At 42.7% G+C, this 15,122-nt stretch overlaps 1 protein-coding gene across 1 annotated transcript in view; it reads left to right on the top strand.

Annotated features, from left to right (window-relative positions):
- Positions 1–262: 262 nt before the first annotated feature.
- Tdrd1 (tudor domain containing 1) overlaps positions 263–15,122 on the top strand; it is a 34,208-nt gene continuing 19,348 nt past the window's right edge. The window contains exons 1-9 of the mRNA XM_052172157.1: positions 263–566; positions 4,207–4,265; positions 7,719–7,863; positions 9,152–9,257; positions 11,879–11,942; positions 12,754–12,858; positions 13,080–13,262; positions 13,695–13,838; positions 14,295–14,466. Coding sequence (XP_052028117.1) covers positions 263–566; positions 4,207–4,265; positions 7,719–7,863; positions 9,152–9,257; positions 11,879–11,942; positions 12,754–12,858; positions 13,080–13,262; positions 13,695–13,838; positions 14,295–14,466 — 1,282 coding nt within the window. The remainder of the gene's footprint in view (positions 567–4,206; positions 4,266–7,718; positions 7,864–9,151; positions 9,258–11,878; positions 11,943–12,753; positions 12,859–13,079; positions 13,263–13,694; positions 13,839–14,294; positions 14,467–15,122) is intronic.

The following is a 15,122-nucleotide window of genomic DNA, read 5'->3' as shown; positions in this document are numbered from 1 at the left end:
AGAACTTTTCATGTTCTTGAATTGGTGTAAGTGAATCTGCCAAACCTGGAATTTATACTTATGAATAAAGAAATATTTGTATATTGTAGGCCAGATTTTGACAGCAAGGTCAAGTCTGCTTGGGATTATCGCGGAACTGTCTGGTGCATAATTGTTTGAACGAAGTCACCTGTGCTTATAGTTCCTCTGCTTTCACAATTAAATTTACCTCTTAAATATATTTCTTTTCTCAGACGTCAGTGAATGTTAAATTACACCTAATATGATGCCACGAAATAATTTGGAAGCCTCTACTTGTAAAATGGCAGAGCCATTTAATTTTGAGAAAAAGGAAAGCAAGCTTCCACCCCACGATTCTCTAAGAAGTCCTGTAGCACAGCATAACCATCCCAATTTCAGACTGAAAAGTCCAGAGAATGGAAATAAAAAGAACAATTTTTTGCTTTGTGAACAAAACAAACAGTATTTAGCTAGTCAGGAAGACAATTCGGTGGTCTCTTCAAACCCTGCTGGTATCAATGGAGAAGTAGGTGGGTCCAAAGGAGACAGGAAGACATTACCAACAGGTGAGTGGAAACTGCACTCTTCCTACTTGATTCTGATGGACTCTCTGACTTCGTTTAACACAGAATGCAGTGGGATAGCAGGGCAGCCAAATGACTGCAGAAGAATTCTCCCACCCAGTTATTATTTAGACAGAAAACTAAGTAGTAGCTTTGACTTCATTAATCACAGAAAAGATTGCACAAGGGGGATTGACAACAGATAAACCTCCCCGGGGATGTAAAAAGGATAGTGCATGGTGGTTTTAATGGCATTTCTAAAGTTGAGTTAAATTTATCTTGCACATAACAGCCCACAGACACATAGTTACAATGTTAATAATTTCATGTGATTTGAAAGCTTGCTCTTTGAGGAGAGGGGGCCTGGTAGGATTTTCCTTCTGGGTGTATGAGATATGATATTTTAATGCTGTGTTAATCAGGTCTTCAACATGACCCTTGGACTCTAGGAGACCCTAGAAGTCAAAACTAAGGATATGTGAACTGCATTTACCTCACAGCTCATTTCAGGTCCAGCACCAGCCTCGGCTAGTGGTTGTGGAAGTTTTCCATTGCCATGAACTAATAAACAAAAGCCAGATATGCCAATTTTGTTTTTAAAAAAAAGCTTCAGTGGAACAGTAAACATTATCATGTTAAACCTTAGTGCTTCTGTAGAAGTAGCTTTTTGTAATTTTGTAAGGAAGAAAGGATTACTTCCAATTTTACCTAAATATTAGAAAGCTAGGGTTGCAGCCTAAGAAGGATGCTGGGCCTCCCCTCAGACTTAGCTGTTTGCCCACTGCTTTCTCACAGCTTAACAGTGAGTTAAGGCAACAGGAAATATCCATCTAAAAATGTTTAGATAAATTAGAATCCTCGGAATGATAGCCTGCCACTACAGGCTTAAGTGCTTCATGCCTGGTGCCGCTGCCACACTGAACTGCCATTCTCCAGATGGGCAGCAGGCTGCTGAAGTGTGAACCAAAACTGCGACTCTCATGTAGCTGTGGAAGTTATCATTGTGCTCTGGGGCTCTACACTGTATTAGCATTAACACTTTTTTGAAATATCTACATTTTATTGAAATGAATTATTTTTATCTGATATATTCTGAGCATAGGTTTCTCCCTCTCCACCTCCTCCAACTTCTCATCTCCCCACTCTCCCACACAGACTCACCTCATCTCCCACTCTCCCACACGCACTCACCTCATCTCCCACTCTCCCACACGCACTCACCTCATCTCCCCACTCTCCCACACAGACTCACCTCATCTCCCACTCTCCCACACGCACTCACCTCATCTCCCCACTCTCCCACACGGACTCACCTCATCTCCCACTCTCCCACACGCACTCACCTCATCTCCCACTCTCCCACACGCACTCACCTCATCTCCCCACTCTCCCACACGCACTCACCTCATCTCCCACTCTCCCACACGCACTCACCTCATCTCCCACTCTCCCACACGCACTCACCTCATCTCCCACTCTCCCACACGCACTCACCTCATCTCCCACTCTCCCACACGCACTCACCTCATCTCCCACTCTCCCACACGCACTCACCTCATCTCCCACTCTCCCACACAGACTCACCTCATCTCCCCACTCTCCCACACGCACTCACCTCATCTCCCACTCTCCCACAGGGACTCACCTCATCTCCCACTCTCCCACAGGGACTCACCTCATCTCCCACACGCACTCACCTCATCCCCCACTCTCCCACACGCACTCACCTCATCTCCCACTCTCCCACACGCACTCACCTCATCTCCCACTCTCCCAAATGCACTCACCCTTTCTCTTTGTGTCTTCAGAAATCAAACAACCCAGAATTTAAAAAAGAAAAAGCACAAAAAACCCAGAAAATTCAAAACACAAAACCAAAAACTATAATGTACAAACAAAAGATTAATAAGACCAAAAGAACAAAATAAAAAACCCAAAGCTACACTGCAGAATTCGCTTTGTGTTGGCATGGATGCCCTGGCATAGGGCTGCTCTTACATGTCAGCCAGACTCCATTGGATAAAACTACTTTTCCCTTTGTAAGTGGGTGTCAGTTGCAGAGATGGAGTCTTGGTTAGTGATGGAAGATCCTGTTCATGTCCCCATCAGTGCTGGGACCGCATCTGGCTTGGACTTTGGCAGACCCTGTGCCTGCTGCCACAGTCTCTGGGTGCATATGTGTGTCAGTCCTGCTGTGTCTGACACTGCTCCTCGGTGTCTCCCATCTCGTCTGGCTCTCAGAGTCTTCCACTTACTCTTCCTCCAGCTGTCTGAGCCTGAGGGGAGGGGTTTGATGGAGGTGCCTCATTCAGGACCAGATGTTTCCCAGTCCTTCACTCTTGCAGGCTGTCCGTTGTGCACCTCTCCCTTAGCTCCCACCTCCCACAGGAGGCTTCTCCAATGGTGGCTGCTGAGGCGCTGATCTGTGAGCATGGCAGAAAATCACTAAGAACCACTTTATGGCTATGCTGCTTTAGCAGAACAATAGTACTGATTTCCCCCAAAGTTCAGGGCCTTTCTACCTTCTTGGCTGCCTAAGCAGTGTCAAGCATGGGTTCCAGCTCATGGAGTCGGCATTGATCTTCTCCGACGGTTGGTTTTTCCCATAATACATCTGTGCTACTTGCCTCAGTGCATCTTGTCAGCTAGTGTAGATGTCAGGGTTTGTAGCTGGATTGTTGGTTACCTTCCCCTCTGGAAATGTGCAGAGTGTCTTCTAGTACCACGAACACTAGTCAGTAGGGGTAAATGCTGTAGTGTGGCACCACCTCCAGTTCTCTGTGTCCAATAATAAGTGTTGTCTTAAGCAGTAGGGCCTTTCATCAATTTGTGGAGATTAGCCAGTAGCCTGGCTGTACCCTGAGATATTTGGAGGTTCCCGTGGGGTCTCTTTGACCAACGACTCAACTAGATGTAACCTGTTTCCACTTGGGGTAAACATTGGGGTGTTGCCTCCCCTGTTATTTTTGGTGACTCCATTTAGAGTTCTCTCACTATATGTATGTATTTTAAGAACCTTTACAGTAACAGGTTTCCTTACAACCCCTCAAATGGCTCTGAATGCTAGCTGTACCTCTTCTCATCTGCCCTCCCCTCCCCTTCCTTCCCCTCCCCTTCCTTCCTCTCCCCTTCCTTCCCCTCCCCTCCCCTTCTTTTCTCTTCTCTCCTCCTCTCCCCTTCCTTTCTCTTCCTGTTTAATTCTTCTGTGTATTAGCACTAACTATTAATGTGCTATTTAATCTGTGAAAACCATTTGATGCTTCTTTTCCTGTCTGTGAGACTGGAATCTCTTAAGATGAGGTGATTTAAAGTCACCTCATAGGTGACTGGTGAAGAGGAGCATACAGAAATCCAACTAACTTGTTAGGCCGTTCATTTAAAAACTGCAAAATAGAGTTCAAAAGGAATGAACTTGTCTACTTTCTGACTGGAGAAAAATTTACAGTAAAACTTTTAGTTCAAGAAATGATATACATACCTATTATCATAGCAAATTCTTACTTTACTTGCTTATTTAGAGTGCAGCTGAGAGGTTGTTGGGATAGCATACTGTTTGGACGTCACTGAGTTATGCTACTTTACATTATCAGAAGTGAAAAGCAGTAATTGGCATTTAATAGGAATTGTGTTTTCTCTCTCCCAGGAAACCCAGTGTCACCATTAAGTCTTGGAAACAATTCACCACCTAACCAAGTAAAAACTGTAAGTTTCTTTTCTACATTCTGATACTTTCTGTGCTACTAAAGAGGCATTTGTTCTGTTAGGATCAGTCAAGGTCAAGTTTGGGATTTCTCTAACCTAGAACTTTTCTTAGGAAAATGTCCTTTTCTTTTGGATAACTGTCGATTCCCATTCAGGCAGTCATCATGTTTAGAGTGTGGACTGTGTAACCTTTATCCAGTGTCCTCCAGAATCAGAGCCAGCACTGACAGAGAACATTGTCATCATCACAGGGCCCCTGGATTCCTCTCTGTGACCACCTTTCTAGGCTCTGTAACTCCTTGAGTGTTGGTAGTGGCTGATATGTCCTGAGTTATACAGTTGGTCACTTTGAGAACATTTCTAAGTGGAATTCTATTGCAGGCGTCTCTCTCTTAGCAATTCCTTGGTGATTGGGCTGGCTTGATTGTGATTGTTAAATATTAGTGTTTTGTCATGAGATGGAGAGTTAGTGATACATAGTCTTAATTGGAGAAAAACTTGTCTTTTGTCCATTTTCTAGGTGGGTCACTTATTTGTTTTATGTTTTGGTTTGTTTTTCCAAGACACAGAGCTTCTCTATTGCTCTGGGAGTCCTAGAACTCACTCTGTAAACCAGGCTGGCCTTGAAGTCAAAGTTTTGCTTGCCTCTGCTCCTGAGTCCTGGGATTAAAGGTGTGCGCCACTGCCAGCTGGCTTTATTTAGCTTTTTTGTTTTTTAAGCAATATATTTAACTTCATATGTTTTGCATGCATTCCTGTTTGTATGAGAATGTGAGATCACCTAGGGCTTGAATTACAGTTGTGAGCTGCCATGTGGGTACTGAGAATTAAACCTGGGTCCTCTGGAAAAGCAGTCAGTGCCACTGCTCGTAACCACTGAACCATCTCTCCAGTCCTCATTCAGGTTTTAACTGTTGAGTTTTGAAAGTTCTTTTTATGCTTCAGAATCCAAGTCCTGGTGTTTGTTTGTTTGGTGAAGTGTGGTCTCCTGGCCTTGCTCCTGCCTGTATCCTCTCATCTCTGAAGGAGGCTTTTTGCAGAACAAAAGGCTTCATTTAGGAGCTGGCTGGCCGGCCAAAGTCTTCATGTGCACATAGGACTTGGGAATAAAGATAGTAAACTCTTTGCTACTCTAGATCACTCAGATATGTTCTTTTTGAGAAAATTTTCAGAGTTGTTAATAATTTCTTCTGTTTGTGTTTATTTTGTCAAAGGAGCTTCAGTTAAGGTCTCTAAATCAAGTGTTCTGCTGTGTGTCAGGTGTTCTGCTGTCCTGGCTGCTGTTTGTGGGAAGGTTAGCTTGTCTGGGAATTAGTCAAGTGAGTTGAGGATACATAAAAGGTTGTAGATGCCACAGGTCTGTTCTGTTCCTGATGGCTTCCCACTCATTGGTCTGTCCTTCTCCAGCACCCTAGTCACAAACAATGCCCAGTAAGTCCTGAAATCCATTAGTTCATTCATCCACAATGCCAGATAAGTCCTGAAACTTCATTGATTCATTCAACTTTATTTTGATTTTCAAGATTATTTATTATAGGCATTGTAGTTTGCTCACCATAAGATAGACTGATTAGAATAATCTTGTCTGTATCTACGTGGAAACATTGCTCTGATTTCCACACGGATTGCATTAACTCTGTACCCAATGGAGAGTTGGGCCCCTTTTCTGCATTGAGTCTTCTGACCAAAGACCCTGTCTCCATGGTGATGTCTCTGATCGCTTTTGTTGTGCAGTTTTCAGCTTCTGCGCTAAATCACTTGTTAGGTTTATGCGATTCCTTACATTTGTCCATCCTTGAATTCATTGCTAAGAAGCAGAAATGATAGAGCTTTCTAAACGTAGCTTGCATCCTGCAAGTGACCTGTTGAAGTCGTTTATTCTAGGAATGAAATACATTTACTATACTGATTCATACAGTGACAGATATTGTAGTCTGTTTTGTGGGTTTATTTAATATGTTAATTAGTAAGCAGCCTTGCATCTCTGAAGTAAACACCATGTGTCATGGAATAAGTGTTCTCTTCTGTTTCCTCAAAAGGAGACTCCATTATTGTTATGTTGAAACATTTGGTAGAATTCCCTGGTGAAAATATCCTGACCTTTGACATTTTTTTGGGGGGGGGGGTGCTCTTAAACTGTGATTTGTTTATAAATTTTAAGAGCTGGTGTGTTGCTTATGTAGTAAGTTTTTATGTGTGCAGAGTTGAGTCTGTTCTGGACTAGCCATGTGAAGTTTGTAGGGTGTGTAGTCCAGCTGTACTCCATTATATTTATTCACTTGGACACAAGTGAGAGAGAGAAGTCATTGACATGGGGAACTTGTCTCCTGTGTTCACAGGCTGCTCTCAGGGTTTCTCTCACCAGAACTTTAAGTGTCACATAAGCCTTGATAATGAGTAGGGGTTTTTGTTTGTTTGTTTTTGCTCAGTATGCCTTAACTCGCCCTCTGAGACCCACATGTTATTTAGAAGAGTGCTTTTGAGTTTCCAAGTGTTTGGAGTGATGGACTTATTGCCTGCTGAGTGTGTGTGGTGACAGTTTCAGCTCTCCGTTCTAAGCTCCCAGCTCCTATGCATGCTAGGCACAGAGGACACATGCCTCTGAGCTGTGCCCCAGCCCTCAACTCTTCAAAGTTGTGGTTTGATTTACAGCTCAGCTTACAGGCTCGATGTTCAGCTCTGTTAGCTCTTGAGCAGAGTGTGTGTTCTGCCCTTGTTGGTATAATAGCTACTGTGTGTCCTGCTGAGCCCCTTGACTAGCCAATGCTGCTGAGTTCTGATGCTAGCTGGTTCTCTGTCTGGTCACATCAGTTGTTGAGACGACATGACTCTCCATCTGTGCTCACCGATTGCCTTTCTCTTCTTCACATCCTGGACCTCTGCTGTTGATGCAAACACACCTATGGCTGTGAGGTCTTCTTGTTAGACTGACTGGTCATGTACTGTCCTCTCTGGAAATTATCTTTCCTCTGTAACCTTTTATCTGATAGTAACATGCTGTCCCCTGGTCTCTGTTAATTAACGTTTATGAGCTAATATTTCCTCCACTGCTTGAATTTCTCATACAAGATGTATCTCAGTGACATCTCCTTAACCTGTTTAACTGTATTGAAAGCTTATCTCTGCCATCTATGCTTCATCCCTCCCCCCACATTCTTGTGAGTTAAACGCTTGATAACTTCAGTTCGATTGATAACGTATTTCTGAATAGCTTTCCTAGTGGTTGCTGTGAAATTTATGTTTTATATACACACAACTTGGGGGGGTCATCATTTTACTAGCTTGAGTATAGTGAGTGCTTCCTTTCAGAGTTAGCGTTACAGTTGTTTTGTGTGCTATGTTTAGGGTTTTGACTATCTAAGAGAAGAACAAGGAAAGTCTTACCTGTCATGAGGCAGCCTCACATGGAGTGTTGGAAGAGACCTTCTAATATTATTGTTCTTTGTTTCATAGAAGCCCAGCAATAATGTGACTCCTGAAAAATCAAAAAAATCTCACAAGTTGTTTGAGAATGCCTTGTCCGTAAATAATCCAGCACTCTTCAACTCTTTAGGACCACCCCTTCGGTCAACAACCTGCCACCGCTGTGGCCTGTTTGGTAAGCAAGTTTGCTTTTGATGTCTACAGGGTGATCTTTCTGTACATCTGAGGAGTATTTTACTGTGGTGATCATGAACTGTGTAATGTTTCGTGAAACTGTAAATGGCTGAAGTGATGTTGTCTGCCCATTATTCACCCCAGTGGCCGCTGCTCTCTTTACAGCCTCTGTTACTCCTGCTTTCTCATTTATGTATTGCATTTATGGTTTTCAAACAAAGATGACACATCCTGAAATGCATTGACACACATCTTATCAAGACAGAGAATGTTTCTCTCACCTCAGAAGCTGCCTTCACATCCCTCCCCAGCATTCTACCCCCTAGGCAGTATGTCACCAGTAGCCACAAAGCCATAGGCCTGGTTGTTTTATTTTACTTCATTAGGAATGATTTCAGACTAAGCTGTCAGTGATGTATCAATTATTTGTGTTTGTTGAAAAATGGTTAGTAGTGATTGTATAACTGTATCATAGTATTTTGCAATTTATTTTCAAAAATGAACAGATGGCTGTACACCTTTGCCATATAGAATGTGGTGTTTTGGCAATTTGTCCCTGGTAAGAGATGTTGTGCTAATTTCTAGCTTTAGGTTCTGGCAGTCAGAGTCCCCAGCACTTTTGCCCAGTCTGTGTACAGTGTCTGAGCCAAAGGTCTCAGGAACCTCAGTCCTTTAGAAGAGCAGTCAGGACTCAGAACCATTAAGCTATCTCTCCAGCCCTTCTCTGTAGCTGGGTTTTGCTATTTTGTGGGCTCTTCTTTCTTCCACCTTTTCAACTTCCTAGCACTAGATAGGAGAGAAGAAAAGATGGAAGGAAAGGAGACAACATTATGATTAGACTACGTCCTTCTGGTTAGGGGCATCTAGTTCCTTGGAGCAAGTTTGATTTTCACTGTCAGGATATCTAATTTCTTTTTCTTCTTTGTTCTTTGCATATGACACAAACCACAACCATCAACACCTCCAGCAGACCAACAGCCCACCTGCCTCTCAGGTCTAGCACATACATAGCCTTCTAAAAACTCCCCAGAATTCCAAACATCACACAATAGCAGAAACTCTGCAGCTGGCAAACTCCCACCACTGCTAAAGCCCGAGACAAATCACAGTCAGTGCTACAGCAGGCAGTCTGCCCAGCTGCTGCAGGCAGTCCGAAGCCTCCCATACCCCACTCCTGGGGTTAAAGTGAAAGGATGCAATTGTTTGTGTTTTTTAAAGAAACCAAAATGCCAAAATTGTTACTACACCCTTCTGTAATGCCCTAGACTGAGACAGACTGTGCTCTACAGGGTCACTGAGGTGTTCCCAGTGCAAGCAGACGTACTACTGCTCCACGGCATGCCAGAAGAGAGACTGGTCCTCCCACAGCACCATCTGTAGACCTGTACAGCAAAGGTTAGCTCTGGTGATTTCATTCTTTGGGGACAGTGAACATGGGTGGCTCTGATCAATGAGGACTTCATGAATTAAGCAGGCCTCAGTTATGTACACGGCATTACAACCCTGCCAGGTCTGCTTGCAAGTCTGAAGCACTAGCTACTGCACAGCAAGATTCAGGACCGCAAGGAATTTTTTATTTTAGATTTATTATTTTGTGTGTCTGTCTGAGCACCACGTGTGTATCTGGTACCTAAGGGAAGTGGTAAGCCTCCATGCAGGTCCTGGGAATCGACCCTTGGTCCTTTGCAAGGACAAGTACTCTCAACCATTGAGCCAGCTCTTCATCCCCTCAAGTATACTTTTAATGACTGCCATCTTACAGTGCTCTACTTGTCACTCTGTCTGCAGTCCTGGATGATAATATTGTAGCCCTTGTAGTGCCTCAGGAAGTGTGGCTTTGAAGTAAGCATGTTATAATTTGATGGCACTTTCTAATTTATACACAGTTGTCTATGGGATGTAAAGATTGTATTTTACAGACAAGGATCCTTGCTGGGAGCCTGCCCAGCCTGGAATGGCCTTGAACTGGGACACAGCATTGGACACGGCTTTAAAGACTGATGGTCTCTGGCCTTTTAGCTCTCTAACTATACCGAATGCTTGCTGATAACTGTTGCAGGAAATATTTTAAAAGATCCTGCCAACTCTCCTGCCCTCCAGGCCTCAGCACCATGTCCCAGCAGGGTCCTGCAGTGCCATTCCTGCGGCCACTCCCAGGTAGCTCCCATAGTATCTCAGCTGTTTTCTCTCTCCACCACTGAGGACCCACACTCCAGTAACCAAGTAAAGCAAAACTCTTAAAGCTTAATTAACTAAGCAGATTTATGTATCAGGAATATCACAATTTATAAGATGCCAATACAATAATTTAAGATCCAATTGATGATGATAAAAAGCTTTATCTCAGTATTTCTAACCTCATAAGAACTTAGCTATTCTGGCTACGATGTCACACAGCTTCACTCCTAAGTGTCTGGGCTCTTCTCGTCTCCTCCTGCAGCCTCTGCCCCCCAACTCCTAGCTCTGCCTCCCCTTTCCTGTCACGTCACAGGCCTTCCACTGCCCTGCTATGACTGGACATGGAAAATCCTGCAACAGATAACTCCCAAAAGATTCTAAAAACTTTCTTGCTTATTCTATGGTTAAAAAATGCTGGCTTCTTTTCTTTTTAACTCTGTTTTATTAAATATTATAACTCTCTGTGCTTTATTTTACTCTATGTTTAAGGCTAGGGAAACTTGTGTGCTAAGAACTTAACTCTTTCTTACTGTTCTGTGCTTCATTAAGTGCTAAAAACTTGGCTCTTAACTCTTTATTGTGTTTTACAAAGTGTTACCATCTGGTGATTTAACACAGCTGTTCAGCAGCAGGGACTTAAGTAAAAGGGTTCTTTGCTGGTGCTCCTTTATGTGGTGCCTCTGTCTAAGCTGGTTAACTCTTTGTGAACCAGAGAGGAATGACAGGAAAGGAATTAAGATGCTTTATACAGGCAAATATGCACACACACATACACATTCACACGTTCATACTCTGTACAGGCCTGACTGTCTGTCACAATCAACTCCACAAGTATTCATGCATGCTTACATACATACACATATACCTTACACATGTATAGACAAACAGACACACACATTTGGATGGATGGATGGATGGATGGATGGATGGCAAAGCCTCCCAAACTAAACCATTCAACCAACAACTTTATTTCTTTTCTCTGGTCTTTTATACCTTTTTAGATGAAAAGCTTTTTAGAAAATTACCTGAGAAATAAAATATTACACAAAATGGGAGTTACAAAAGGATGTGGATATTAAGTTCAAAGAAGTGTTTTATTCTGTGTCCTCATTATAAGTTCAAAGCAACAGTTTTCACATAGCCTTGCCTTATCATAGTGCATACCTCCGGCTTCATTCTTCAATCTAAATGTTTGTCCTTGAAAACAAAATTTTCCCAAGTCTAATTTTCTTTTTAGTATGATTATGAAACCTCATTGTATTTCTTATTATGCAGCCTACATTTACTAGTCTTGAGGAGTGGGAACCGTCTAGATTCTAACTTTATAACATCTTTCTAGCATTTAAGGCCAGGTCTAAAAACTTTCTTATTTCTATAGAATCATTATCTATTTGTCTATATAGCATCACTACAAGATAGTGCATCTTCAAGTCTGCAGAAATCTGCTCAATGGGTGGGTCAATAACTAGTGATTTTTATATATTTAATAATAACAGGAAAAGCATATTAATAGCAGTACTCTTTCCTCATATTTAATCTTCTCAGTCTTGCCTAGAAAGGCAAATCCATTGTAGAGTTTAGTCCATGGTAGAACCCACCTGCTAGTTTTTAGCTTCTCCTAGATGGCTCTGGGCAGATATGGACTATTCTAGACTTTTGAGGACACACATGGTATACTACCACCAAGGAGCCTCTCATGGCAAGTCTGGGCTACTGTTCTCTACAAGCTTTTTCTCTTGTAAGTTTTGTTGATTGAGAATTTAAAGAAACTGAGGTCTGTGACTCCTCTCTTAAGTTTCTTTGTACTGTGAGTATTATAATCACTTGTTTTATTACAGTTTGCACAAGCTTGAAGATAATAAATCACCATTTGAAACAAAGACCATTGAAGTAAAGAATGAGGTAGGATACTTTTCGGCATTAAAGTAAATTTTAAATGTTCTTTATAAAGATAGTTAGAACTAATACATCATGTCCATATTTATAAACTAAGCAAACCCCATTAGTTCCATAGTGGTGGGATGGGGGCATGGTGTGCCTGTCTGGGGCTTTGGGGAATTGTTTCCAGTCTTTCCCAAAATGTCCTTAAGCCCTTGCTTTGTAGCCTTACTAGCACAGGCTCTTATCTGTGGGCCTCCATCCTAGTCCCCCCACCCCCATTGCTTTCTGCTAGCTCTCCTCCATCTACAATGTAACTGTTTGGGCCAAAGCATTCATAATACCACTGTGTCCAATTGACATTCCCAGAGAGTTCTCATCTTTCTGTAGCTGATAGTGCCTTCTACTGAAAAGAACTTCTCTACAGTATCTATTCTTACAAGACACTAACAGATACACATTTAAACTTTCAAATGTTGCCAGTTAGAATGGCTCATGCCTTCAACCCAGCATTTGAGAGGCTGAGATAGGGCTAGGCTGAGGCTACATAGTTTTGGGCCATCCTGCATTGCAAAGTGAGAGAATATCTCAAAAAAACAAAAACAAAACTCTTGAAATTAAATGGATTCACTTTTGTAATTACCTGGAGGTCATCTTCCTGCCGCCCACATTCTGGTGGCATGTTGTATCCCCTGCCTGCAGAAAGTGGCTCTCAGGAGTCTTAGAGCCTCTCAGTTCCTGTGGATTGTGACTCATGCTTAAGAGTGAGACTTTGTGGCCACCACACCAATGAGAGTCAGGCTGTGCCAAAGCTGTTTATGCTTGTTCCAAGCAGGTTGATTGTCCCCTGGGAGTTACTAAAGAAATGACGGCTGGTGTTGAGAGAGTAATGTTCTCTGATTTGAGAAGTCTCCAACTCAAGAAAACCATGGAAATAAAGGTACTGGATTGTTTTTACATGGAGAGAGGTCCAAAGAACTGCTGGGTTTCATTCTTTGTTGTACTTGCATTGAGTTTACAGTGTAACTAGGCACAGATGAGACCTGATTAAATCAATAAAGACTATGAAAACCATGCACTGCTTTTCTATCTTAGGTATAAAATTTAAGAAACTTATGCCCTTTATTCTTCCCTTCTTTTTTTCTTTTTTGTCGTTGAAAGGGTACAGTTACTGAATTCAAGCACCCGAGTAACTTCTATGTCCAGTTGTATTCTTCGGAGGTTCTAGAATACATGAGCCAACTCTCTACAAGCTTGAAAGAGACATATTCAAATATGGCACCTGAAGATGGTTATCTTCCTGTTAAGGGGGAAGTTTGTGTTGCCAAATACATGGTTGATCAGGTAACCATTCACCGATGAATTGTTTCATAGGATGCTTCAGCTTACCTTCCTGGGGACAGCCCATGACCATGGAGCTATTAAAGTGTAGGCTGTCTCTGGGCAAACTCAGGTCGCCCTGGGCCTCCTGCCTCCTGCACTGGCCCACCAGGCTCCGCTGCCTCCGTCCTAAGTGGCTGTATACATGCTGCTGGCTGACCTTCAGAGTTACACTTGCGTGTGCAGCTGAGGCAGAGTGAGATTGCCATCCGGGCTAGAATAACTTCAGAGTGCTTGTACATCTGAAGATGTCCTAATTGGACCATTTCAGGGATTTCTTATCAAAATGGTGGCGAGTTTTCAGGGGCCTCTGGAGGAAACAAGAACCTGTGTTTGCCTGCCATCTAGGATTGTGAAGTTGTATTTACAGCAGAGTGCTGCACATTTCCCTTGCAGACCTGGAACAGAGCTCTAATACAGGGTGTCGATGTGCTGCAGAAGAAGGCTCACGTCCTGTACATTGACTACGGGAATGAAGAGATAATCCCAATAGACAGAATTCACCAGCTAAGCAGAGGCATTGACTTGTTTCCTCCTTCCGTGAGTCCCTTCCTTGTGAACTCCTGTCAGCGTCCCTGCTGTCCTCCTGGGTCACTGTTGGAGGGATGAGCACCCTGGAGCCACCTCTCCTCTTGTCTCTCTCTAATTAAGTAGCATCTCCTGTGAGTAAGTAGCTTTTCAGGCACATCTTATTGGCTCTATAAAATCAGTTGTTTCTGTATTTATGTAATATTGGAAAGAAGCCAGAATTGATGTATAGTAAAAGTAAAATTTGTATCTAATATCTATTTCTGAAGCTTCAGCTACCAACAGTTAGCACTGCCAGCAGCAGCATCCACAAGGTAAACGTAAGCATACTTCAGTTGTGTACCTGGTAGTACTCATGGCTTTTCATGATTGTTTTCAGCATGAAATACATCCTCTTAAAAACTCTCAAATCATTAATTACAATTTTTATTTTTCATTCTTGTAAGTCACTTGTATAAAATCTTTCAGGCCATAAAGTGCTATGTGTCAGGTGTCGTCCCCGCTGCAGGCGAGTGGAGTGAAGACTGTGTCACTGCTGTCAAGGCCCTGCTGTTGGAGCAGTACTGCTCCATTAAGATCATGGACATCTTAGAGGAGGAGGTGCTCACCTGTGCGGTCGACATTGTGCTACAGAGCTCAGGTAAGATGGGAATCTTCTTTTTCACATTCTTAGTTCCCACATGTTTCTCAGAGGTGCAACAGAACTATGGAGTGAGACCAACTACCCTGCGTAGTCATTCCCATTGTGCCAGAATGGGGCCTTGAATTAGCTGTCTGTCCACACTGGAATCAGATGGTTTAGCAGGCCCAATGAGGGCCAATAAGTGGCAACTATATTGTCCTTTTACTGTCCTCCTAATGGCTGCTGTGAGCTCTGCAGCTTTACAAGAGGAAACTAAGGAGTGTCTGACCTGTTGACCCCATGCACTTTCTGCAGTAGCCTTCATGGATGTGCATGGATTAGCATTAGTGTTCAGTTGAGGAGCCATGGTGGTTTACTGTCTGTTGGAAAAGTGACTCCTTATGCTGAATTACTCACTGCCTCAGTTTCCAAGACACTATGCCTTTTCTCTCATAGAAGGGATATCATGGGTGATTTGGTAGAACAGGAGCTTGTCTGTTGAAATTTAGTATGAGATCTATTTTTGTTTCTTTGACATATGTATTTCATGTAGCGACTTCAGCTTTGGGATGTGAGTTTATGTCAGCAATGACTGCTCTGTTTTAGGCATTTAATCCTGTGCTTTTAATGGGTTTCTTTGGATAAACTGATTAATTTAAATGTGCTTTGGTAAT

The sequence above is a fragment of the Apodemus sylvaticus genome, chromosome 1 (genome assembly GCF_947179515.1).
Source record: "Apodemus sylvaticus chromosome 1, mApoSyl1.1, whole genome shotgun sequence".
In the NCBI taxonomy this organism is placed as follows: domain Eukaryota; kingdom Metazoa; phylum Chordata; class Mammalia; order Rodentia; family Muridae; genus Apodemus; species Apodemus sylvaticus.
Note: the sequence above shows the minus strand (reverse complement) of the source record. Positions and strands in the feature narration are given on the sequence as shown.